The sequence below is a fragment of the Acartia tonsa genome, chromosome 10 (genome assembly GCF_053477335.1).
Source record: "Acartia tonsa isolate MP-2025a chromosome 10, ASM5347733v1, whole genome shotgun sequence".
Lineage (NCBI taxonomy): Eukaryota > Metazoa > Arthropoda > Copepoda > Calanoida > Acartiidae > Acartia > Acartia tonsa.
The window spans coordinates 25937062-25963221 of record NC_137269.1 but is presented as its reverse complement, the minus strand read 5'-3'; the positions used below and the strand labels follow the sequence as shown (position 1 = coordinate 25963221).

General features: G+C 33.2%; 5 protein-coding genes across 7 annotated transcripts in view; 4 read left to right on the top strand and 1 right to left on the bottom strand.

Annotated features, from left to right (window-relative positions):
• The window catches only part of LOC145329720 (solute carrier family 60 member 1-like), a 29058-nt gene that overhangs the window by 1892 nt on the left and 1006 nt on the right, over positions 1–26160 (top strand). The window contains exons 4-16 of one of the 3 annotated variants that reach the window (XM_080174084.1): positions 1483–1538; positions 2065–2132; positions 2513–2560; positions 3034–3124; positions 3443–3513; positions 3872–3925; positions 4129–4223; positions 4645–4736; positions 5034–5097; positions 5875–5960; positions 6511–6617; positions 6773–6923; positions 7215–7284. In XM_080174084.1, coding sequence (XP_080030210.1) covers positions 1483–1538; positions 2065–2132; positions 2513–2560; positions 3034–3124; positions 3443–3513; positions 3872–3925; positions 4129–4223; positions 4645–4736; positions 5034–5097; positions 5875–5960; positions 6511–6617; positions 6773–6923; positions 7215–7266 — 1035 coding nt within the window. In that variant the 3' untranslated portion in view covers positions 7267–7284. Of the gene's footprint in view, positions 1–1482; positions 1539–2064; positions 2133–2512; positions 2561–3033; positions 3125–3442; positions 3514–3871; positions 3926–4128; positions 4224–4644; positions 4737–5033; positions 5098–5874; positions 5961–6510; positions 6618–6772; positions 6924–7214; positions 7285–26160 lie in introns of those variants that run through there. The other 2 variants (XM_080174081.1, XM_080174083.1) reach the window with 2 other exon arrangements.
• Positions 14387–16917, bottom strand: LOC145330662 (uncharacterized). Its single transcript, XM_080175324.1, has 4 exons — positions 16408–16917; positions 16044–16134; positions 15082–15216; positions 14387–14700 (listed from the first exon to the last, which is right to left on the bottom strand). Exons 2-4 carry the CDS (start codon positions 16105–16107, stop codon positions 14432–14434), a joined length of 468 nt encoding a protein of 155 aa, XP_080031450.1. The 5' UTR covers positions 16108–16134; positions 16408–16917; the 3' UTR covers positions 14387–14431.
• On the top strand, positions 17130–19665 carry LOC145329719 (uncharacterized). The gene is made up of 3 exons (XM_080174080.1): positions 17130–18646; positions 18910–18993; positions 19511–19665. The coding sequence occupies exons 1-3, from the start codon at positions 18420–18422 to the stop codon at positions 19623–19625; spliced, it is 426 nt and encodes a 141-aa protein (XP_080030206.1). The 5' UTR covers positions 17130–18419; the 3' UTR covers positions 19626–19665.
• Positions 19784–22698, top strand: LOC145329718 (uncharacterized). The gene is made up of 7 exons (XM_080174079.1): positions 19784–20431; positions 20653–20738; positions 20906–21111; positions 21655–21865; positions 22051–22213; positions 22430–22483; positions 22619–22698. The coding sequence occupies exons 1-7, from the start codon at positions 20092–20094 to the stop codon at positions 22681–22683; spliced, it is 1125 nt and encodes a 374-aa protein (XP_080030205.1). The 5' UTR covers positions 19784–20091; the 3' UTR covers positions 22684–22698.
• On the top strand, positions 22691–25956 carry LOC145329716 (uncharacterized). The gene is made up of 6 exons (XM_080174078.1): positions 22691–22885; positions 23098–23416; positions 23543–23682; positions 23801–24029; positions 24255–24806; positions 24903–25956. Exons 1-6 carry the CDS (start codon positions 22760–22762, stop codon positions 25523–25525), a joined length of 1989 nt encoding a protein of 662 aa, XP_080030204.1. The 5' UTR covers positions 22691–22759; the 3' UTR covers positions 25526–25956.

Genomic DNA, 26160 nt, shown 5'->3' with positions numbered 1-26160 from the left:
CTTTATTAAACAGACAAGGGCTTAGATCCTGATAAATAGTTGTTGTTATAACTTGCACTTCTTAAAATATCTCAGTTATTCATTGACTCTCAAACCATCAAGTTCTTCTGGCTTAAAGGTAATGACTTAGTTGTTTTGGCATGCATTGTAGTTTAAATTTAGGTCCCTCAGTACTTAGCATGAATTGTGCTTAGGTCTTATGTTAGAGATCTAACACTATGCACAATTCAGTGCTTCGGACTTAGGGCATTTTCTGTCCTACACTACTTATGTTTATTATCACTTATCCTGTAAATATTTTCATACTTAACTGATTCACTTGTAATGTAAATACAGTTTATAAAACTATCTTCCTTCTTAAGTGCTTAATATACTTATATGATATATATCGAACACCATAACCAGCCATTTATTCTTAGATGAAAGCAATATAATACTTCGCGTGGGTATTTGTTGAGCTACCAAGGGTTCAACTAAATTCGTATTATACTTGTGGGAGTAAAAGGAAAAGCATTCTAAACTGACAAACCGACGATGAGAATGTCTATGTGTATTACAGTAAAAGTAGGTTTTTAAGTAGTACTCATAGAAGAGCGATCTCCATACCATAATATTGGACAAGCGCCCCATTCGCACTACCACATAATCAGCGCAAATTCTATATAACTAAGTGTGACATTTCTAAATTGAATTTTGATTACTTTTGGGATAATTTGGCATATGAAAACAAATTTTAGGTGGAATGCAGAATTTGTATGGATTATTTGTTGGTTGTAGTGACTCAATAGTTTTTTTTATAGCTTTTGTTTATTTGGTAGCGTAGATTTAAAACTCCAAGGCTTAGTTTTTTTTTGGAAATTAATAGACACACAAATTACATATTAATGTTATTCAACAGTGTTGACAACATCCATAAGTAGCGAAGCTCTAAAAATTTAGGCAGGACAATTAGACAGATGTTCAGTGGTTATATAAAAAGAAAGTTTGGGTAAGAGAGAAAGACACGTCCGGAATAAAGAGAAAATCACGAAACCTATTTAAAATGTATATTTTTAGCATGACCGACAGACCAACGAACTAAAAAAAATTATATTCTGAATGCAATTCTCTGAAGTGTATATTTTGTTCAAGTTCAAGTCGGACAGACGGATATTTTAAATTTTATAGTAGGTTGCTGCTGATTATGTAGACACACAGAAAACTGTCCCGAATTTGTATTAATTTTGAGGAACAAGACTCCAGTGACGTCATATTTTTCTTTCCCGAAAAAGGGAAGGGGGGAAGAAAATCTCTTCAAAAGAGATGGGGAAAACCCCCTTTTCTCCCATCTCTTTTTTCTTCCCCCTTCCCTTTTTTTTCTTTCCCCCTTCCATTTTTCGGGAAAGAAAAATATGACGTAAATGGAGTCTTGTTCCTCAAAATTAATACAAATTCGGGACAGTTTTCTGTGTGTCGATTATGTAGATCTATGTTTTGTTGTAGGTATTTGTAATTGTGTTGCCATTCACCTCCAGCTTCCCTGTTCTGGTCACTGCCAGGTATATTTTGCAACAGCCTTTTGTGTATGTAGTTGTATTTGGGGACAAAGTGTCTCAAATTCAGCCATGTGACGTCATAAAAATGAGGGAGATGAGAGGAGGAGTTGGAAACAAAATCCCTAAAAAAGAGATGGATAATCCCTTATGACGTCAAATGGCTTATTTTTTTGACACTTTGTCCCCCTACGCTGTCGTGTGTGTGTAAAGAGTTGGCAACGTCTGAATAGGAATGTAAAATATACACATAACTCAATAGGAATGCGAGGTTTTTCTTTAAAAAGTCTTAATTTTAATGCTTAACTAGGTGAATTTTAAAAATTTCGTACACCCACTTTTGAATTGTTATTCCCCTAAAATATTCTGCTAAGGGGTAACATAAAATTTTCATATATCCCTTTAGCTTGAATTAATCCCCCTGTTGAGATTTGACTAGCCCAAAAATAAAAAAAACTTAAACTTCCTTTGGTTTGATGGTACTTAATTTAGCAATGAAGTAAATGTTTTTAAATATAAATATTTTTAACAGGTTAATCCAACATTTTACCCTCGGTGCCTTTATGACCGCAGATGCTGGACTTATTGTATATCTTCTAGGTAATGTTTATATTTACAGGTGATTCTTAATTGGTTCGAACCATCCTATCTGTTCCTTTTATCAGGAAAATAACAAATCATTTAACGTATTGTCATTACAACTAATCGTTGCTTCCCTAAAACGGCTCAAAATCACGAAACCTTTACCCTTATCTTTTAAAATGAATTCAGTTTTTGGTTATAGTTGTACTTCTGGGGTTTTCTTGTGGAAGGAAAGGCAATATTAAATTGTCAAAAAATCTTTTTGTGGATTGGGATTGTCAACATATCTAAGTGTGCCTTTTTTTTTATAATTGTTGCCAAAAATTTGCAAAGTCATCATTATATTATCTAGTTAATTGTATTTGGAACGGATCTTTTGATCTTTTGTTTAATTTTAGGTCCAAAGAAAAGTCCTCCATTTACAATGTTACAGCATGCTCTTATTGGTAAGATTATTTCAGGGTTTGGCAGCCAAGCTTCAAACGCAACAAAGCCTCAAATATTTAAACCCGTTTAGACATTTGAATTAAAAAAAAGAGGATTGCCATATTTAGGACAGACTTAGACTTCCAGCTGATTTTAAGAATTGTGAAAGGTTTATGGATTATAAAACAACTTTTTAAAATTTTGGCCTATTTTAAAATCAAGTGCGGATTTTTGGAGGATTAACTTCTAAAGATCATCCATAAAAGTAACTTAAAACCTAACTAGATAAACAGTCTAGTAGTTTTAAAGATCGTTTGTACCAAATATAACCAAAATATTCTACCTATTAGGCTTTCTATATTCACTGTAGTTGCACAGTTAAATAGAGGAGGTCAAAAACAATTTTTTCTAAGATTATGGTTTTATGCTATTTTTTTCGAGAGATGAAGTGAATTAATTTAAGATATATCTTCTTCATAAAATATGTTTTAAGGTGCTGGATTTTTAGTGTCAACTTTCTTAGTTCGTCCTTTCCTACCTACCGAAGAGAATATTGATAAACCAGCTCTGTGTAACAGAAACAGGTATTATGTCTTATAATATTGATAACTACGACTGTTGCGTGACAGTTGTCTTGAGGGTGATATGTTCGAATCTCGGCCCAACACCGCATCATAACAAAAATGTTTTTTATTGCTACTATATCAGGGATGTGACGTAAATATATAGAGTAGAAGAAATGTCTCTGTCTAAAAACAGGCACAACTCATTACCATGTACAATTAGGACTTACAGACAAAGGTAGTGCAATCAAACAGTTGGTTGTCTGTAGGACGTTTGATCATATAATCATGCACATCATTCAGCAAGATTTTGTTCTGGGATGTTATAATTAATTTCAGAGTAATAACTGATGATCCGAATACAACATATGTGGATGGTATTGATACTCTTGATGATACAGAGCATTTAGGAAGGTTTTACACAATAATTCTTATTTTACAATAATAATCATATTCATAAGTAGCGAAGCAACTACAAGCTAATGAACTGTCAAAATAATCTTTATATTGAAAAGAAGATGTAAAAATGTAAATGTTAATACGTCTGAAATATTCAATATCGCGTTCTTTTAACTTCATAGGATAACTCATTCCTTTTTTAAAATTTTTACTTACATTACTTGTCTGGTCTTTTTCTTCAGTAAAACACTCATAGTACCGGGAAAGCTTTTAAGAAAACTATTTTGAGAGAGGCTAACTCCAACCTCAACAGATAAGTCATCTAAAGAAAAAAAGGGTTAACAAATGATTTTGTCTGACTATAACTAGATGCTTGGTTGACCGGAACTGTTCCACTGATTGCCTGGCCGTTCATTATTGCAGGTAAAATTAAGGATTGGGGGATAAAAAGGTAAAATTTAAAACAGAAAATTATGTATTGATTTGTAAATCATTCTATCTATCTAGATAATAAGATAATGAACAAATGTTGAGACCCTCACCTGTATCCCTGTCAGCATTCATCTATCTATCCATGTGTCTGTCTATCTCTCTATCTATCTGTTTAAAGACAAAATATATTTTAGGTGGTTGGTGTATCCTGTTTAGTCTTGGATTCCTAGTATTGGCTTGTCTTCCCTATCCTATGCCTAAATATTATACAGAAGAAGAAGAAAAAGAGGTTTTACTTAATTCTAAAATAAATTATACAATTATAAAACGTGAAACTCATGTCACAAATTGTGTGTAAAAAATTGTCTTAATTTATACACCAAAACTCCTAGCACCTGTAAGAAATTAAAATCTTGCAGTGAGATTATTTGATGTCACAAATTGTGTGTAAAAAAATTGTCTTAATTTATACACCAAAACTCCTAGCACCTGTAAGAAATTAAAATCTTGCAGTGAGATTATTTTATTTAAACCTTACTAACCCAACTGACATTTCCTTAATGATAGCCATTTAGGTTTATTCAAATGAAATAAAAATTTATGAAAAATATATAAAATAAGTTTTTTAGTGCTTCATTGGTTCATGTTACTTATTGTCAGTTTAAGAATGTATCTAGTTATTACTAACAATAATGAAATGATTAATGTAGGAGGAGAAAAGTGTGAAGAAATCTCCCAAGCTGACTTTTATATTCTTTACCTTGGTGTTCTTGTATTATTTTGTCAGCTGTGGAATTGAAAGGAATGGAATCAAAGTTTAAAAAATTTTTAAGCTTTTCTACATCTTGTGTATTAACTTTAAAATCACTGCACTGTAAAAAATGTCTGTTTGTCCATTGAAAACATTTTTATTTAAGATAATACTTTGTTAAAGATTTTATTGATCTACCTATAAGTTAATTGGAACGTTTTTATAAAACAATCCATATTTACATGTAACCTTGAATTAATATATTATGTTCTTCATCTGCCATGATCAGTATTCTAAATTTATAAATTTTACATTAATTTTTAAAACTTGAACCATGAAATAAAACAGAATCTATCAACCAATGGCGACAACATTTGGGATGTGTGGTCCTTTAGATCTTTCACCTAACCAGGTAGGATTATTCCAGAGAGGGAGGGGACATTTGTTGTTTATTATACTAGTCAGAGTCTTCATAGTTTTATTTTGATTGCTTGGTTCATTAAGTTGAGTGTCCGAACGTTTGAACCACAAATTGTAATCAACAGATTATTATTGGGAGTGGATACAAAACCGCGACAGTTACAAAACCGCCCCATTACAAAACCGCGACAATAACAAAACCGCGACATTACAAAAAAATCTATAATACTAAAAATCTATAATAAAAAAATCTTAATGCTAGAAGGTCATGGCCGCAGAGCTCGGCCCCCTGGCCTGCCTAGCCGCGGGCGCTCGGCCCCCTTGCCTATAACCTAACCTAACCTATATGTTTGAATGTTTAATGTACATTAACTTATTTATAGTTTTGAATTTCGTGGATTTTACAAAAAGTGGTTGGTAGATTTTTTTCAAATTTTTAATATTTTTTTTTACAATATTTAGGTTAGGTTAGGTTATGGGCAAGGTGGCCGAGCGCCCGCGGCTAGGCAGGCCAGGGGGCCGAGCGCTGCGGCCATGTATTCCTACAAAAAAAATTTGTTATTGTCGCGGTTTTGGTATTGCCGCGGTTTTGTTATTGTCGCGGTTTTGTAATGGGGCGGTTTTGTAACTGTCGCGGTTTTGTATCCACTCCGATTATTGGAGATGTGCATCAATTTATCGGCCAGACAGACATCCTGTTACTTTTATATAAGGATACAATACAAGATATTGCGAAGTTTTGGTAGAAATTTTCTTGTTTCTTTTTGAGGCTGTAGCAACAGATTCTTTCTACAATGGTGGTTTTATGTGTGGCAGGTTGACATCAGCAGTCATTGCCGGATTTCTTATTCCCAGGTAATTTTCAGTAAAATTGTTTTGCAAATTATCCTTATCAACTTAAAAAGGCACAGAAAATTTGATTGATTTATACCAATAGCTAGGGCACATATTATTGTTTTGTTTAAATACTTTTAGTATTTGGTTCTTTGTTTAATTAGTTTGATCAATACTTGTAACTTCGCACCAAGATTCAAGGAGAGAGAGGGTTGGAGATCACATCATAAAGCTTCCCTTAAAAGTACATCCTATGAAGAACAGCAATTTCAAAGACTATTTTTAGTAGAGGATTATTATCTTTCTACTCAGCAACTAATAAACATTATCATTAAACTAATTTGATAACAAACGAAATTTGAGTATTATTATGTAATTACCTAAATTTTAGAGAGACTATATAAAAATGTCCTAATGCTATAAATAACAATATATAGTTTTTTTATAACTATAACAAGTTTCTTTTTAGTTTTTTGTCCCCCACTGGGCATTTAACTATTTATTCGATCTTCTTGATTTATAACTCAAATACGTTGCTTAAGTCAAAACAACACTAAATACAATTTTTTAGGAACATGATATTGATTTCGTTGGTGAACTGTGTACTTGCTGCTGGACTGCTCTGCCTTCTGGCGGGTACTTCCATGTATGGGCTGTACATTGGTACTGCTTGGATAGGTGAGTTCTTCCCTTCCCTTTTTAAAATTTGACCTGGAACTATATCAAGCTTCCCTGAAGAGCAGAACCTGAACAGACAGAGAAGACTATATTTTATACCCTGACATTACCAGAGTATGTTGCAGAAATTTAGAGATTAATTAGTGTTTGTCTAGGTTTCTTTGTGTCTTGGCAATTTGGAGCAGCATTTTCTTGGGTGGCCGCAAAGGTGAACATAACTGGCTACCTCTCATCCATCTTCTTTGTTGCCTGCGGATTTGGAGGAATGGCCACTCCCCCCCTCTCGGGTTATATTTTTACATCCAGGTAGGATTTGTTAGTAGCTGATATACTCTGAGAGTAACCTTGTCTGTCTGTCTATCATCTAATATTCTCGAAGGATTGATTTGAAAAAGCTCATCCAACATTTCTTATTATTTATTTTCATCTAAATTTAATGTAATTTACACTGATCAAAATCATTTTAAAACAATATCGCTTTTGTTTTATCCCAATCTACCATAAGCCAAAAATTAAATGAAAAACCTTAACAAATATCTTAAACAACAACTTCTTTATGTTGATCGAATGTATTATGTATAAAATATTATATTTAAGTCTTGGTCCCATGTCTATAATGTACCTGACCCTACTGTTCTGTCTGCTATAATATGTTCTCTACCTGTCCTCAATATAATATTATATTTTAGTCTTGGTCCCATGCAGACATATGTCTACTAGAAATCTATTCAATAGATCTTAGACGATGGAAATTTGAAACTGTCGGGTCAATATTTCTTTAATATTCCCCCTAGTTTCTAACTGTCCAAAGACGTTTATAACAATTAGGGAAAGGGTTGAATTTGGACAGGAAACCTAAATATTAAAATCTTTTCTAAATTTATACGATCCTGAAAGTTAATATTTACTGATATTTTCCAATAAATTTTTTCGTTTCGTCAAAATTTGGAAAAATAGCCAATATGGCTGTCTAGAAAAAACACGAAACCTCTACACCTAATATTTTCTCAGTGTTTTTTTTACTTTTTATACAATTTTTTTAAAAAATTAAATATTGATGAGTTTTTTATTTTTATAGAATGAATTATAAAAAAAATAATATTGGTTGATTGGTTTTTGCGATATCAGAACTCAGAACCATATCAGTTTTACTTTTAAACAATTCAATAAATATGAAAACTTTAAAAATTAAATATTGATGAGTTTTTTTTATTTTTTTAGAATGAATTATAAAAAAATAATATTGGTTGATTGGTTTTTGCGATATCAGAACCATATCAGTTTTACTTGTAAACAATTCAATAAATATGAAAACTTAGATATAAAATTTGTATAATAGATAAGACTTTTAAATAATTTATTCTCCCCTTTCTTTATTCCAAAAATCTCGATTTTTCTTTCATTGTCATATCCTAGTATTTATTATGTGTATTTGTATTGTCGTGTGAGTATGTGAGAGGGTTGTAAAGGATAGATAAATTACCACCCCCCCCCCCCTCTCCCTCACATAGCTGTTAAGACTTAAGATTTTTTGTTTCAGGCTTTCAGCGTATCTACTCTATAATAATCCACCTTCCAAAGATCCAACACCCTACATTATCCAACCCTCCACCCTGCTTACTGTCTTCTACATTTCAACTCAACCATATATCAAACTTGCTAATATCATAAAGTGAAAGAAAAGTTAAAAAATAAACCACCAATAACCATTAAATAATGTATTAATCATTCTAACTCAAGTAATATGTACTAATTTATTATTTAACCTAACATACTAACAAAACAATAATCATAACTTTTTTTACTTTAATGAAATAAATAATCTAAATAAATAAATAAACTATGTTGACTTAAATAAAATGAAAATAAATATTTTTATTTTATTTGGATTGGAGTTAGTTTTGTAAATTGTAACGATTTGTCCTTGTTCTCTAAGGTCTCATATTTCCTGTATCATGAGTTGACCCTTAGCTTTATGCGGTCATAAATGTTCCCCCCCCCCCCAAAAAAAAAACGCTTTTATCAATATACCTTGTATATTGGGGAATATTAACAAGGATTAAAACATCCATAAAAACTAGTACTGAAACTTTATGACAAACGGATACAGGAAGCAAATGCCTACATTACCAGAAATGAAAAAAGCTATCCGCTTTCTTACGGAGATTGACCAGCCCTAATTATAAAAAAGCTATTGTTCTGTAAGATTAAAACGATTTCTGAAACTGTATAACAAACGGATAATAACACAAACACTTAAATAGTTCAGAATAGTCGACAAATAGTCGACGGACAAACTGACCCTAATTATAGAAAATTATTGTTCTGTATGAACTTGAAGATCTCATATTTCTCATGTGAGTTCAGTTAAGTTGACCCTTCCAGTTTCCCTTCCTTAATCAGGTGACATAAATTTTTCCTCCCCGCCCCCCCCCCAAAAAATAAATATTGTACAGCGATTAAGGCGCGAAGATATGTTAATTTTATTTACCATAAAAACGAGTACTTTTATTATCAAACTGACATTATTCTTTTATTTTAGTAATTATGGGAAAATTGAAACAAATTTAAAATGCACGGAAAAATGTCTATAAAAATTTTAAAAAACTTAATTATGAAATAGCTTCGCTCCAAAAAAAATAAAATACTGAAGGGAAACAAACTAATCTCAAATCTTAAATATATATGAACATAGCTTTGTAAGTATGTCTGTCCAGGCGATAAATTTAATTCAAAAAATAGATATTTATCAAATTATCACATCGTATTATAAGCGTATGACCGGAAAGTAAAAACGATTTCTTTCAACTGAAGTCCAAAAAAACCGTATATAGTTATTCCGAATTTTACGATTTGTATTTAATAAAAGATAGACAGACAAAAAGAAAGAACTAAAATTATTAAAGTGATTATCTAAATTTGGTTACTATCATCATATCTTTGTAGTTTGTATAATTGATCAAAAAGCCTTCATAAAACTCCTAGGAAAGTTTTTTATCCGTGGAGATTAACAGACATCCTATTATTTTATTCTTTGGTTTTCAATGATAACTATGATATATAGACAGAACAGAAATGTACAATCGTTTGATTATTAAAACCAGTTTTTTTAGCCCCGAGGAGCCGTTTAACTATGAAAGAAATAGCTATCTGTCTTAAAGAACGAACGAATTAAAAAGTAAAAACTTTGTATATTTGTTTTATTCAAAAAGAGTAGGTTTTATTGCAATTAGAGTCTTCCAACTAATTCACTTACAATTTTGCTTCATATCCGTGTCATGTTATTTAGTTGACCCTTTTTAAAAAAATTTAAATTTCCCTTCCTTGCGAAAGAATGTTTTTAAAACTTAAAACATATGAAATGATATTATCACAGATATTATCATCAATCTATAATATAATTGGCCAAAAAGCCTTCATAAAGTGTTATAAAGCATATAGAGAAGTTATCTATATTCCAACTTTCAATATGTAACTTTGAAGCAATTTTGTTTGTTTTCTACATTACCGAATACTTTGTGAAATCAATTCGTCTTAAATGTAACTTTTCTTAAAAATAGGTTTCTAAAACTTGAAATATAATTTTTAACTTTTCTCACCAATGAATGATGAAAGTATAAATTTAAGAACAATTTGAAATATTTACCCTCTAACGGCTAATTTATTTACTATAATTTCATCGTATTAAATCCAAATTTAATCTTGTTTCTCCCCCCCCCCCACCCCAATTATTACCATACCATTACCAGGTTGGTTACGATATTATATATTTGTTTTTTATCCGTGGACCGTGTGACATGAAAGATTAAGCATCAAATCCTCCCCCCCTCCTCAAAGGGGAAATTAGCATAATTCTTACATGTCTACCTAATAATTATAAAACATACATAAGTAGCGAAGCTCTAAAATTATGAATAATAAATAGACCATTTGGAACAATGTATGGTTGTCTTTTGAAGCATTAAGCTAATAGAAAAACGTTAAAACTTAAACAATTGAATTTACAATTACATAATCCTAAATTTGCCTAAACTTAAAATTGTTTATTAATTATTTCTTATCAGTTCAGCATTTTGATTTTTGATTATTATTTATTATTGTCAACTGTCCTATCCCCTCCTAATATTTATGTTTTTCCCCCTTTTTTTTTGGGGGGGGGGGGGGGAGCTAAACAGATATCCTATTACCTCCTAATATTTATTACATACAACACCAACCCCAATTTTAGGGGGTTACATGGGGGGGGGGGGGGGGGCGCGCATTACCACTCCGCCCATATTCATAATGAGCGGTGAAAATGGACAATTCAAAACATATGGAAAATAGGAATTAGCGAAGCTTTTCTATAATTTGTGTTGGTTATAAACGTCAGTTAGTATTACTATTTTATATAATTTATAGACAGAATACTTACTTTATAATTATACTTATGCATTTATGTTAATGTTCCCCCCCCCCCCCCCAAGAAACAAAACAAAACAAAACATATGGAAAATTCAAAATACTAGGAATTAGCGAAGCTTTTCTATAATTAGTGTTGGTTATAGACGTCAGTATGTTAGTATTTATATAATTTATACTTATAGACAGAATACTTACTTATAATTTTGATTATACTAATGCATTTATGTTAATGTTTTGCTTTAATGGATATTGTCATCCTTGTTAAAAATATTTCACACATCCGATCCCATTGAAGATATCTAGAATATTATAAATCTTAATAATTTCTTGGAAACCAACAACAAAGAAAAATTTGTAGGGGGTAATTAATGATTCCTTGAAATTTCATTTGCTTACAGACCTTTGAAGTGACAACATTTGAACATTTGTTTTATTTTTGCTATCGTTATTATGGCGGAACAAGGACAGAGAGTCACAGTTGGGCGCAGGCGCAAGCCGGTAGCGATGGATGACTTGGTTCCTTACTTCCCCCGTACACTTACCTGTACAGATCCAGAACCAAGTTTATACCCCGACCTGATGCCTGGATGGTACGCCCATTATCAGGTCCTTCACAGATCTTTTAAAGATATATCTAACCTGCTTTACAGGTCGGGGTTTCAGAGTGTTCGGAATATGCAGGCGATCAGACTATTTAGTGAAGGAATTGGTATATACCAATTCCTTCACCAAGCCCTTCCATCTTCTCAGCGTACACGCGAACAAAACCAACTTGTTCTGCAGCAAATGGAAGCAAAATGCAACGGTTACCGTGACGACGTTATCCAGGCGTTAGCTGTCTATGACCGTGCGATAGGATTAGATGGCACAGTAGATCTATCAGATGAAGACGAATATCCCGATATCTCCGGCGATGTAAATCCATCTTCCGATGATGGAGATATTGACGCCATCCTGGAAGTTCTGGAACACGAAGGTGGCGCGAGCGAAGGTGAAGGTGATGACTCTGATGAGTCAGTGATCATTATCGATTGAGTTGAGAATGAGATCGCATTCCTGTGAATATTTAGTTAGATTCCACATAAATAACATAACTTGACATATATATGCTATAATAATAAAACTATGAAAAATAATTTTCTTATTTTTATTTAATTTAATTTGTAATTGCGATGCTGCTCTATAATTTGAATTATAATTGAAGAAGTAAGCTCTGTTTGTCTGTAGCTAAGGATCTCGCTAACCACTGAACCTATATGGTTCTCCTTTACAGTACAGCTTCGTATAGGTCCTTAGATGGTTTTATTTGTGTACTTATTTTAACTTTGAATTGAAGACATAAATTTAAAATTATCAATAGCTATAGTATTAACTTTAACAAACAAAAACATTTAAAGTGCCACTAGAGGCCTCTAGGGGCGTAGCCGCTAGTAAACTTATAAAGAAGTAAGCTCTGTTTGTCTGTAGCTAAGGATCTCGCTAACCACTGAACCTATATGGTTCTCCTTTACAGTACAGCTTCGTATAGGTCCTTAGATGGTTTTATTTGTGTACTTATTTTAACTTTGAATTGAAGACATAAATTTAAAATTATCAATAGCTATAGTATTAACTTTAACAAACAAAAACATTTAAAGTGCCACTAGAGGCCTCTAGGGGCGTAGCCGCTAGTAAACTTATAAAGAAGTAAGCTCTGTTTGTCTGTAGCTAAGGATCTCGCTAACCACTGAACCTATATGGTTCTCCTTTACAGTACAGCTTCGTATAGGTCCTTAGATGGTTTTAGGCTATTTTTCTGCCCTTTCATATCCCTTCGAATATAGAGCCTCTAAATGCTAGGGGCGCAGCCGTTTGTATCCAAGGAAGAGACTCGAGAGACGTTTGATATAGTTATTTGATATACTTAGGTAGGTAGGTAGGTAGGTTCGAATATAGAGCCTCTAAATGCTAGGGGCGCAGCCGTTTGTATCCAAGGAAGGAAGAGAGACGTTTGATATAGTTATTTGATAAAACTTAGGTAGGTTAGGTAAGCGTTCCACGTATTTAAAATTATCAATAGCATCGAGACTCGAGACTCGAGAGACGTTTGATATAGTTATTTGATATACTTAGGTAGGTAGGTAGGTAGGTTCGAATATAGAGCCTCTAAATGCTAGGGGCGCAGCCGTTTGTATCCAAGGAAGGAAGAGAGACGTTTGATATAGTTATTTGATAAAACTTAGGTAGGTTAGGTAAGCGTTCCACGTATTTAAAATTATCAATAGATAGCTATTTCTTGCATCGTTAACGAATAAAAGCTAACTATCTCGGACGAAAAATCAACATGTTTAAAATGGACGTACGGACATTCTGGTAATGATTATAGAGTTGCTACGCTTTCTAAATCGGACGGACCGACCATAAGAATGAATAAAAAAGTGTATTATTTCGAGTTTCTTATCACATTTATTTTTATCACGAATATGAATATGAAATGAAATGAATGAATTTATGAAATACAAAATGAAAATGAAACAATGAAATTGAAAAACGAAAAAAAAACAGACAGACAGACAGACATATTTACATTTAGAAATATAAAGTAGATTTGCTACTAAAAAATGAAACAATGAAATTGAAAAAAAAATTAAATGAAAATATTAAAACTAAAGAAAAGGGGTAGTTTCACGAAATGCATTTGAACTTAATTTAGTGAACCGCATATTTTATCCTGGTTAAATGGGTAAACTACATTTATATGGCATATATTTGAAATGAATTCAATTTTCTACCACGTAGTTTTTAAAATATCAAGACCTTAAAATTGTCTTTTTTGTGATATATGCAATTTAAAAAGACGATTTTCAAGTCTTGACATTTTAAAAACTATGTGGTAGAAAATTGAAATTTTTTCAAATATATGCCATATAAATGTAGTTTAACCATTTAACCAGGATAAAATATGCGGTTCACTAAATTAAGTTTAAATGCATTTCGTGAAACTACCCCTTTAAAAAATCTGCAAATTTAGTAAATAAAGTATTATAAATATATCAAAAATAGTATATACAAAATTTGAAAATATCCCCCCCACCAATAAAAATAACCGCGGGCGCTCGGCCCCCTAGCCATATAACCTAACCTAGCCTAACCTAATCCAGTCATTTAGTCGGGGGGGGGGGGGGGGGGGGATAATTGGAATTCTAGTAAATAAAGTAAATATATCAAAAATAGTATATACAAAATACAAAATAGATTTTTACAATTTTTATCCCCCCCCCCCCCCCACCAATAAAAATAACCGCGGGCGCTCGGCCCCCTAGCCATATAACCTAACCTAGCCTAACCTAATCCAGTCATTTAGTCGGGGGGGGGGGGGGGGGGATAACAACACAAAATAACAATAAATTAACAGTAAATATCAACAATAATCAATAGAATTGAAATTGATTATTGTTGATATTTACTGTGGCGTGCGCACCTATTGTCAAATTGAAAATAGGTTGCACACGTTGAGGTTGACGTTCTTGCTGTGGCGGGGGTGGGGGAGGTGGATTGTTGTCGGGAAGGGGCTCTGGAGGGTCGTCCTGCTGTTGAGGGTGGTCCGGCTCTTGAGGATGGTCCGGTTGTGGTGGTTGATGGGGAACATTGACATTATTGTTGTTCCCCATGTTCCCCATCTGTTGGATAACCTGTTGACCTTAATAAATTAAATCAAAATTAAAATTAAAATCTCTCAGGAGGGTGGTCGATAGATCGATGTACATCCCCAGTGATTTTCCCTTCTGTAGATTACAATTAGTTCCATAAAAGCCAAAAAAAATACATTTTAATTAAAGATCCAGCTTAGATTTTTTGACGCATTTTTTGGAGCTTCTCTTTTATGGATGTTTTCATCCTTGTTTTATAATAATCATGTAAGCAATTCTGTATGATATTTACTATTAATTTAAAATAAATGGTTATTTTTTCCAAACCATAAAATATCTCAACGCAATTAATTAATTAAATTAATTCCAAAAGGTGAATTTATTATTTTAGAGTAAGGTTACTGGACAAACGTATTATATATAATACCTACCTAATTGTCTTGCAGCATTACGGCGTCGTTGTCGTCGAACTCGACGCTGGTCATCAGGCTGGGGTGCAATAGCAGCCACAACCGGATCATCTCGGAGGGGGGCCTCAACAGGAACAGGAAGAGGAACAGCGACACCTTAATAAATTATAAATGTATAGAGTCGAAGCAAAATTTTAAGTAAATTTGTTGGAAAACTGCTTCATACAGGATAATGTTTATGGTCATACTTACATTTCTAGGACTTAATTATAGAGTTGCTTCGCTTATAATATTATTCTTTGTTGTCCAAGGAATCAATATACCAAAAACCAGATCAAACGGATAATTAGATCACATAAAATTTTGTTGTTATAAAAGTAGAAAAATCAACATGTTTAAAAGGGACGTACGGACATTCTGGTAATGCTTATAGAGTTGCTTCGCTTTCTAAATCGTACGTAACTACATCATGCAAAGTTTGAAATCGATAGGACAATTCTAACATGCCTAAATTAACGAATAAAAGCTAACTATCTCGGACGAAAAATCAACATGTTTAAAATGGACGTACGGACATTCTGGTAATGATTATAGAGTTGCTACGCTTTCTAAATCGGACGGACCGACCATAATTATAGAAAAGCTTCGCTTTTAAAAAGGTAAAAAGGAGAACCCGATCGGTTCATCGGTTAGCGAGATCCTTTAGTATAAGGATTATTTATTCATTATATTACACTTTGTGGAATAAGTTATAACTATAAAAACAAGGATGACAACATCCATAAAAGCGAAGCTCTGAAAAGGTAGGACAAACGGACATTAACACTTGTATAATGTCATGTTTATAATTGTTTATGGTTATGGTTATGGATTTACGGACATTCTGGTAATGATTATAGAGTTGCTTCGCTTTCTAAATCGTACGTAACTACATCATAATAAATAAATAACTAAAAATAAATAGAATTCAATATATATTATACCTTGACGTCGTTCAAGTATTCGCTGGCTCCTTCGTTTCGTGCTGCTGGGTACTCTAGATTTCATTATTCGTTGATCGTTCGGATATTTATACTGAAATAATAATTTAATAATTAGTATTTTATTTTTCATAATGCAAATGCAGATATAATTAATTTCAATTTCAATTCAATTTCATCAAAACGTTCACAATATACGTATAAAAACACTGCAAAATCAAATATTAAAAAATAATTAAGTTTATAAGTTTATTTTATGCGTATATAAAAACTAATTACGCATTAAAACAAAGAGAAAGGCGGTCAAAAGGTAGAGAAAGCCATTAAAATAAAGGGGTTGTATGCAAAAATGTAATTTCCTCATTACCTTCCGATAAGCCGCTGAAATTTATTTTGCCTTTTCTCGGCAGTTTTCGGCGGTTGCGCCGCCGTTTCTTCTCCCCTTAGTATCCAAGTAACTTGAAGTTGGCTGGCCCATCTCTCGTTCGTCGCCAACCTACTATTTAACTTTAAATTACAAATTTGTAAAATGTAAATTATCTTTATAAACCAACCTAATGCCGTAAAATCAATCTTCGAATAAACCAACCTAATGCCGTAAAATCAATCTTCGATATTTATTATTTAGAAAATGTTAAGATTTTTAATTTGTTAATACTAATAGTCTAATAGCATGAAAAAATTTTATCTTTACATACCCTTTAAAATAAGTGGCATCCGAGAGGTCAATATCCAAACATATATGGGTGGGGGAAAAGGGTTTTACATGTAAGTAACAGTTAACACCTTTATAGTCCCCCCCCCCCCAAAATAAAGGGAAGGGCAATGGGCTGTTTATTTTACTCTAGTCTCCCCCCCCTCCCCTTTTAAGGAGGGTTGCTATATGAAAAGAAAGGGTTGAACTTGATTTTGAATATAACCCCCCCCCCCCCAAAAAAAAATACAAAGAATAATCCCTTTATTTATTTAAATTTTCCTTTATAAAAATTTTCCATAATATATATATGACGACACCTTTATTATACATAGAATATATGAAAAGAAAGGGTTGAACTTGATTTTGAATATAACCCCCCCCCCCCCCAAAAAAAATACAAAGAATAATCCCTTTATTTATTTAAATTTTCCTTTATAAAAATTTTCCATAATATATATATGACGACACCTTTATTATAACCCCCCTTTATTTATTTAAATTTTCCTTTATAAAAATTTTCCACTAATGCTGGGTGACGGGAGAGAGTTTTTTTTTAACTTTTAAGAAAGGTTTATATATATGACACCTTTATAAATTATAACCTTATATTATAATGGCCGATAAATTGATGTACACTCCCAATGATGATGCACAAAATTACCCCTTTTGTAAATAACAATTCATAGTTGAAACGTTTTTACACTCAACTTAATGAAGCAACCAAGTCCCAAAATTCCCCAAAATTGTTGAGCAAACCAAAAAGAAAACGTTGGTATAAAACTTTGTTTTTAAAAGATATGAAATGATACAGATATTCATCATATCATTATCATCAATCTATTCTATAATTGGCCAAAAAGCCTTCATAAAGTGACCTCAAAGCTGACAATGTCAATGGTAATCCTTGAATGTTATGTAACTTCCAATATGTAACTATGAAGCAATTTTGTTTGTCTACATTACCGAATACTTTTTTAATTCTATTCATCTCAAATGTAACTTTTCTTAAAAATAGGTTTCTAAAACTTGAAATATAATTTTTAACTTTTCTTACCAATGAATGATGAAACTTAAGTATAAATTGAAAAACAATTTGAAATATCCAGCCTCTAACGGCTAATTTATTTACTAAAATTTCATCGTATTAAATCCAAATTAAATCTTGTTGGTTCCCCCCCCCCCCCTCCTCCTAACCATTACGTTATGATGGGTGGAGAAAAAAAGATTACATATAATTATATTCAAATAAGAAGTGTTGAAAAAGGGGGGTGGGGCAGGTTTCAAATAATCTTTAATCTTTTAATCTTTAATCTTTTACGGAGGGTAAATTAAGTGTTAAATTACCCCTTCTGCAGATTAAGCATCAAATCCTCCCCCCTCCTCAAGGGGAAATTAGGAGAATTCTTAGTCTTACATGTCATATAAATATTTTCCAACACAGATTATAGTTATACCCCCCCCCCCCACACTTTCTTTTATGTGTGTTTATTTTATCCCTTACTATTCCAAAAAATAAAATTATGGGTGGAGTTACTGTTAAGTTGTTAACCCTTTTCTTCCCCCAATCATCCAATGTAAGCGGTAACCTGGCCATTCTCACCACCTTAGGCTTAAAGTCATAAAGTCATAATTAATATTAATCTTTTTTTTTAGTTTTAGTTCAGTTACAACATCGTTAGAGAATGGCTGAGCCTGACTCTAATAAAGTTATAGGTGACGATGATGACAGTGAGGTTGTCCAAGCTATGCCTGACTCTTCAGTTACGCGTACTCGTAGTTTGCGTGAACGTAAGACGATCCCCGATGCAAGCATACCCGATGTTTTGGATGAGGTTGACCTTGATATGTTGGAGGAAAAGGAGGGTTTGGGGTCCCCCCCCAAAAAAATAACCCCCAGTGATAACATTAGGTAATAATAATATTTTCATTTTATATTTAATAATGTTATAAAAAAACTAAAAGGGGTAGTTTCACGAAGTTTATTTATTAAGCTCAAATGCATTTCGTGAAACTACCCCTTATAAAATTAGTGGGTTTCGTCGTATTTTTACTTTTTATTTACTATTAAGCTCAAATGCATACCCCTAATAAAATTATAATAAATGGGATTATGAAAAGTAGTAACTTTTTATCTTAGGGTAGGTAAATGTTATTTATTTATTTAATTTTCAGTTGCACTCCAGGGTCGGTAATGTTGGAGGAGAAGGAGGGGTTGGGGACCCCCACAAAAAAAATAACCCCCAGTGATAACATTAGGTAATAATAATATTTTCATTTCATATTTAATAATGTTATAAAAAAACTAAAAGGGGTAGTTTCACGAAGTGCATCTACCCATGCTAAAAAAAGTATAGAAATGGGATTTTTACAGTAACTTTTTATTTATTAAGCTCAAATGCATTTCGTGAAACTACCCCTTATAAAATTAGTGGGTTTCGTCGTATTTTTACTTTTTATTTACTATTAAGCTCAAATGCATACCCCTAATAAAATTATAATAAATGGGATTATGAAAAGTATTGTATTTTTACAGTAACTTTTTATCTTAGGGTAGGTAAATGTTAAAAAAATATCCTTACTTACTTTTGGTCAGGTTAGGTTGGGTCCTCCATCCATCCTCCGGGGCGCATTCCTTCCATGTTCAGCAACTCTCGGTGCTCTACACACCAAGAGAGGCCATTTTTTTTTAGAATATAATCCCAAATTTGGTAAATTTGGTGGGTTCTAAAAAGAACCAGAGAAATTGAAAATTTATTTATTTATTTAATTTCAGTTGCACTCCAGTCACTTCAAAAATAGCTGATCCACAACGGAAGCGAATAATAAAGTTGTGTTCACCTCCAAGGGTCAAGAAAAGAAGAACAGAGTCTTCTCCACAATCGAGGTAAAAAAAACAAGTAGCCAAATAATTTTTTTTTATTTTGTCCAGAGGGCAAGGGAAAAATAATATTAATTAATAATTAAAATAATAGGCTATTTTTTTAAGGTCAAAACCTGACAGCCCAGAACCTGAAAATCCAACTTCACCCCCCAAACCTTCTCCCCAATCGAGGTAAAAAAAACAAGTAGCCAAATAATTTTTATATTTTGTCCAGAGGGCAAGGGAAAAATAATATTAATTAATAATTAAAATAATAGGCTATTTTTTTAAGGTCAAAACCTGACAGCCCAGAACCTGAAAATCCAACTTCACCCCCCAAACCTTCTCCCCAATCGAGGTAAAAAAAACAAGTAGCCAAATAATTTTTATATTTTGTCCAGAGGGCAAGGGAAAAATAATATTAATTAATTATTTTAAGGTCAAAACCAGCAAGCCCACAACCAGCTTCACAAACAACACCAGATACATCACCAATGCGCCCACTCAACGTAACGCCGCCGCCGTCTCCATCACCTACAAGTACAACAGCCACACCTAAAGCCGCAGCTGGAGACACACCTTCTTCAGCACAGTCATCCCCAGCTGGAGAAAAGCCAAAAGGGAGAGGTGGCCGTACAAGTACAACAGCCACACCTAAAGCCGCAGCCAAACCTAAAGCCGCAGCCACACCTACAACACCAGCTGGAGACACACCTTCTTCAGCACAGTCATCCCCAGCTGGAGAAAAGCCAAAAGGGAGAGGTGGCCGACAAAAAGGATCCAAGAATAAACCCAAGATGAACAGTGACAGTACGGAACATATGTTCATCAGAGGTAAGCTTAAATTAGTATAATTAATATCAATAACATAGGTAGTAACATTAAAAATTTAATTGACAGGATGTCTATTTGTCTGTACTTAAATAAAATACATTATATTATATTTATAATTAATAACCATACAATCTCAACCGTAAATACATAAATTTCTAGAATACTAGTTTGTTTTACTTTACCTATAATATATTAAATTAACTGTTCTATTGATTACCTAGACTGCGTGGGTACAGTACAAGGGGACACACACTCGCTCTATGACCGCCTTGATGGGAAGAGGATAACATATAGTAATGGTGATAAGGTACAAACATAAATACTAAAAATAATAATAAAATGTAGAGGGGGGGGGGGCAAAAGTGACACTTTTTGAAAGCAAAACTAAAAGTCAAGAAAGGAACACAACTAAAAAAAGAGTTACAGGTGTGAGATTATTAAATAAAATGTTTAATAAAATTAAAATTACTTCAGGTTTATGTCTACTTGGTTAAAGTGCTTGAAGATCATGCTTACATGATCCCCAACTACCCTGGAAAGGGTCAGAATAAGACCCCGTGGGGGCGGGGGTGCAAATACTGTAACTTCCATACCTGGGATGGCACATACCACGTGAAAGAATACCCCAAAGAGGGAAAACCATTAGAGAGATTTATACTGCAAGAAACTAACCTTCTTAGGTAATAATATTAAGTTGACATAAAATAACATGATGTATTAACGCAACGTGCCGGAGCCGTATAATTTTGATGCGGCTCCGGCTCCGGGGAGCCGTATTTGGAAATACGGCTCCCGGCTCCGGCTCCAGCTCCGGCTCCTACCTTAAAATTAATATATCAATTTTTTTCCATTATTGAATTTGATAAAATAAGATAAATAATATAAAATATTTTGCTTTTATTTGATTAAAGCTATATAAAAGTAGAAGGATGTGTGTCTATTTGTTAAGTAACAATAGTTTTTCAGTTTATTATATGGAAATAGACCGTTGCCAAATTATAATATTACTTTAAAAAATCATTTTTACCTAGTCCGGAGCCGGAGCCGTTTTTAACAAAAAATACGGCTCCGGATCCGGCTCCACAAAAAATGTTGCTGCTCCCGGCTCCAGAACACTGGTATTAAGTATTCATAAACATTGATTAAAAATATATACTGACAGACAAGGTGAATTATAGAGTAGCTTTGCTAAAAAAAATAATATTAATTGCTTACCTGTTTAGGAGGTTTAGCCGTCACTGGATCATTGACCACAGAGATGTTTACCGAGAGTATAGGAAGGGAGTGAACCTGGCCAGCTTTCAGAGGAAGTTTCAACAGGCCCAGGCAGATGCTGAAGTTATCCATGAAGTCAAAATATACGTCACTGCCCTAGAAGCGCTGCGCCACATAACAGGAAAACTGGTTAATAATGAAAGTTTCCTTCGCTTTAAGGTAAATGTATGTTTAATATTTTTGATCATATTTGCTGTTATCTAATGTCTCATACCTATATTTTTTTAAACAAAATTAATTGAAAATGATTGCTAAAATCGAAATATATCTTCATGTCAGTTAGAATAGTGTATTTTTTAAAAATAGGTTGAAAAACATACTAACTTTAAAAAATTCGCTTTAAGGATACGGATGCCAATGCCTTTGACCATATCGTCGCCAAGCAGGTCGGTTTACTTGAGAAAGGCAAGAAGCAGGATGCACCCACCAGCAAACAGCTTCATAACTGGCTGCAGGGGCAGCACAAGTATTACATGGAATCCTTCAAGAAGATTTTAGAAAATAAAGGTATTAATAACTATTAACTATTAAGTATTATAATTTATAAACTAAAACATTACTAAATAATTTCAAAATCTGAAAGAAATAACAAATAATTAATTTAAATTATCTTCACTTCCGCGGGTGTGTACATTGCCGAAATCGAAGGAAAGGTGCACACCTGCGGAAAAAATGTTAATATTTAATTATTTTAAATAATCAATATTATCTTTGTTTCCGCAGGTGTGCACCTTTCCTTCGACTTCGGCAATGTTCACCACACCGACTTCATTGCAGGTAACCTAAATAAAATAAATAAACTATTATTATTTATTAATGCAATTACAACTGCAGCAGCTACATAACCTGAATTAAATAAAGTAAAGTAAACTATTATGAATGAATAATATAAAAGAATTACTAATTTTTCAGTAACTGCAAACTATACCGATGCAGACGGTCCCAAAGAATTGTTGCTCGCCTGTGAACAGGTATAAGTTTAAAATTAATTCTTAGAAATTTAGAATGACCACAAATACCTAAATGATAATTTGATTAATTACTTATGTTTAGATGCCTAAACCCGATGCTTCCGGCCGCAGCATCTACGAATATTTCGAAGAACTGTTGAAAAGGTTTGGGCTTGAGCATTATCAACTTCTCAGCTCCACATCCGACTCGGCTGCCAACTGTGTAAAGGTAATGAAAAATTATAAATTATAATTATAAAATCATAACTATTTAATAGTTTTTTCTCGCATCGTATTTTAAATGGCTTTCCGCGGATGTAAAATGTACAATTGTAAGATAAAACCAGTTTTTTTAGATGAATATTTGAATGAATACGAGAATTAATATTATAAAACAATACCATTAGAAAGTAAATCATTAATTTATTTTTCATTCTTTAGTCCGTCAAGATACTCAATGAAGAGCACGGGAAAACCCCCACAGAGTATACAAGTTTCATGAACCATGAGGGAGTCAGTGATGATGATAGTGATAAGGAAGACACACCTGAGGCTGATAGTGAAGATGAAATCCCGTTGGATTTGTTTATAGAAGATTTAGATGAGGTTGAGGATGGTGTTGTAGAAGCCGAAGGTGAGGGTCAGGATGGAGATGAAGAAACCCTGGCAGGAACAAGACAAGGCGATGGCGGCGATGGCGGCATATCAAGTGCGATTTTCTACAGGTCCATCGCCATCAAAGATCCACAACAAAGAGAGGGTAAGTAAAGTTAAATTAAATTCATTCCCAAAAAATTCAATGAATTACATTTAATGATTTACAGGGGTAGTTTCACGAAATGCATTTAACTAAATTATATTAATTTATTAAATTATTTCTTTTCAGCAATCACAAATTTCGGGAAACTAATAGAAGAGAACATCCAAAGAACAATGAAATGTGATGAGCAGAAATGTGGACTTATAGTGGGAGGTGTTTGCCTCAACCACCAAGTGGAGTTGGCGTTGAAGCAGGCTGCCAAAGTTGTAAGTAAATTAATTAAATGATTAATAGAACCAACTAAATAACTTATACAGTAACTTAAAAAGTTAAATAATAAATTATACAAAAACGTGAAAATTAACAAATATTATATTTTTTTAGAAAGGGAAGGGGTACAACAGAACCATAATTAACCTGGCAAAGCTGGTCAGTAAAATTATGAATAACAAGAAGCTGCGTCGCATTTTGGTAGAGAGTGGACAACGTATGCTTACCAGATACGTGGAGACGAGATGGAGCTCCAGAATGAACATGATAAAGCGGTTCTTAGAGTTGTTTGACAACAAACCACTACTTCAGAAGGTGAAAAAATCCGTGCAGGATCAGAAAGGTAAACCCAAAAAAGTTAATTATAATTTAAACAACAATTTAAAACTAACAAAATTACCAATTTAAATTTCTCTCTGTCCCTTAATTAAACAAAAGAGAAAGGTAACAAATAGAAGTTTATTAAAATTTAAACTAAATAAATTATTTCTTCTCTCGTTCCCTTAATTAAAAATTAGAACTGTATATATCAATAGAATTAATTTTTAATTTTTAATTTTTATTTTAGTCAACAAGAAGTTTGACAATCTGTGGCCAACACCTGACCAGGTTCTTGCCCTCAGAGAAGTCCTGGAAGTGTTGGAGTGTGTGGATACCATGCTGACAATTCCTGCACAAGCCCATGAGGCCACAATCGTCCAGATGTTCACCATGCTGGATACGGTGTTCTTTACCCTACGGACAAGTATGCCTGGCAACTTATTCGCTAGACGTGTATTCAAGTTCCTTCACCTGAGAGTTAACAAGATTGTCCGTACTAATGCAGGATGGCAAGTCTGTCTCTACCTACACCCCCTGTCACGCAGTCATTTGGAAATGATTGCGAGTGGCACACAAAGCTTTACGGTGACACAGGATGAAGCAAAAACAATTTTACAACAAGCACCCAAAAATTGTAGGTTGTTGGGTGAACGGCTACACCGAATCTCACTGAGAGCCAACCTAAGTCCTGAAGAAAAGGCAGATGAAGAGGCCGACCTGCGTAGAGCTAATGCGGATGCCGACAATGAGGATTCCGAAGCTGACGAGTACGAATCTCCAGAAACTGCACCTCCCACAGGTAAAGATATACAATATTAATTAAAATAGATAATAATAATAACATTAGTTAAATAATTCAATTATCATTTTTATTAATTATATTTATGTATTACAGGCATGATGACACCCATCCAAAAGATGTTTTGGAACAAACAACAAGAGTTCAAAGAAATTCAGGCTCAAGCAGCAGCCAAGAAGAAAAAGAAAGAACAACGTGACAAACAGAAGGATCCCCTGGACGTCATGAAGAAACACCTGAAAGCTGGGCTGAAGGATTGGAGTAACATAGAAGAATCCAAGTTGCATGCCTTGACATACGGTTACCAACGTGAAGTCGCTAAGATAAAGGAGGAAATTGCGAAAGTCAAAAAATCTAAGTCCAAGGATTTCGATGTTGAAGAACGCCAGAAACTGTACAAACAAGGAGCAATGACCGCAACCCACAGGATGCTTACTGCCAGGTATGAACATGTTGCAGAGAAGATATGTTATCCACCTGGACTTGTCAGTTTGATGACCAACTTCAACAACTTACCTGTTTCTAATGCGAGGTGTGAGAGAATTTTCTCACACCTCAAATTAGTTTACTCATCGAGGCGGTATAACCTAGAGAAAGAAACCATCCACGCCATCATGTTCTTGAAGATGAACAAGCTAGTCCCCAAGAAGTCCCAAGCATTTTGGGATAGGCAGGTAAAAGTTACCAAGAAGACAGCAACCAAGGAACTGGAAAAGTGAAATAATTTTTGTAAATATGTTTATCATATTAATTATGTTGGAAAGAAATAAAGTAGAAGTAAAGTAAAACAAATAATTTAATGAAATAATTTTGTGTTTTTTAAATATCTGTATCATTACCATTATAAAATAAATGTTGTAATAAAACCCAAAAAACTGTTTATTGATATATTTTTTTTTTTGCAGTATTGTTATTTAATTTAACAAGGATGAATAATCAATAAGTAGCGAAGCCAAAAACATTACTCAAATCATACTTGTCTTGTGTCTTTATGCGTGGATGGTCTCTTGCTCGAGGTTCTAGAGTAAATAAGTTGGACATCAAATGAAAGTAAATACTAAATATCCAAAAATAAATTTGAATTTCAATTAAAGGGTGATGGAAAAAAATAAAAATGCGTACTTGCCGCTTCGCTTATATTATTGTACATTCAAACATCAGTAAACCAAAAATCAGACCAATCGGATAATTAGGTCACATAAAAATTTGTTGTTAAAATGTAAAAAAAATACGGACATTAATGTCAGAACTGAATTATCAGAATGCGAATATATAAGAGTCTAAGCAAAATTGTAAGTAAATTTGTTTAAAAACAGCTTGATAATCAGGTTTAATATGAGCGTACATTTAAAAC

Coding starts and splice junctions, on each gene's coding strand:
- LOC145329716 (XM_080174078.1), top strand. CDS start 22,760: ATGCCTAAACCCGATGCTTCCGGCCGCAGCATCTACGAATATTTCGAA. Junction 22,886..23,097: donor CGGCTGCCAACTGTGTAAAG/GTAATGAAAAAT, acceptor TTCATTCTTTAG/TCCGTCAAGATACTCAATGA. Junction 24,030..24,254: donor ATCCGTGCAGGATCAGAAAG/GTAAACCCAAAA, acceptor TTTTTATTTTAG/TCAACAAGAAGTTTGACAAT.
- LOC145329718 (XM_080174079.1), top strand. CDS start 20,092: ATGCGCCCACTCAACGTAACGCCGCCGCCGTCTCCATCACCTACAAGT. Junction 21,112..21,654: donor CAAGAAACTAACCTTCTTAG/GTAATAATATTA, acceptor TTACCTGTTTAG/GAGGTTTAGCCGTCACTGGA. Junction 22,484..22,618: donor CCACACCGACTTCATTGCAG/GTAACCTAAATA, acceptor CTAATTTTTCAG/TAACTGCAAACTATACCGAT.
- LOC145330662 (XM_080175324.1), bottom strand. CDS start 16,107: ATGAAATCTAGAGTACCCAGCAGCACGAAACGAAGGAGCCAGCGAATA. Junction 15,217..16,043: donor AATACTTGAACGACGTCAAG/GTATAATATATA, acceptor TAATTTATTAAG/GTGTCGCTGTTCCTCTTCCT. Junction 14,701..15,081: donor TAATGCTGCAAGACAATTAG/GTAGGTATTATA, acceptor TAATTTATTAAG/GTCAACAGGTTATCCAACAG.
- LOC145329719 (XM_080174080.1), top strand. CDS start 18,420: ATGGCTGAGCCTGACTCTAATAAAGTTATAGGTGACGATGATGACAGT. Junction 18,647..18,909: donor ACCCCCAGTGATAACATTAG/GTAATAATAATA, acceptor TTTAATTTTCAG/TTGCACTCCAGGGTCGGTAA. Junction 18,994..19,510: donor ACCCCCAGTGATAACATTAG/GTAATAATAATA, acceptor ATTTAATTTCAG/TTGCACTCCAGTCACTTCAA.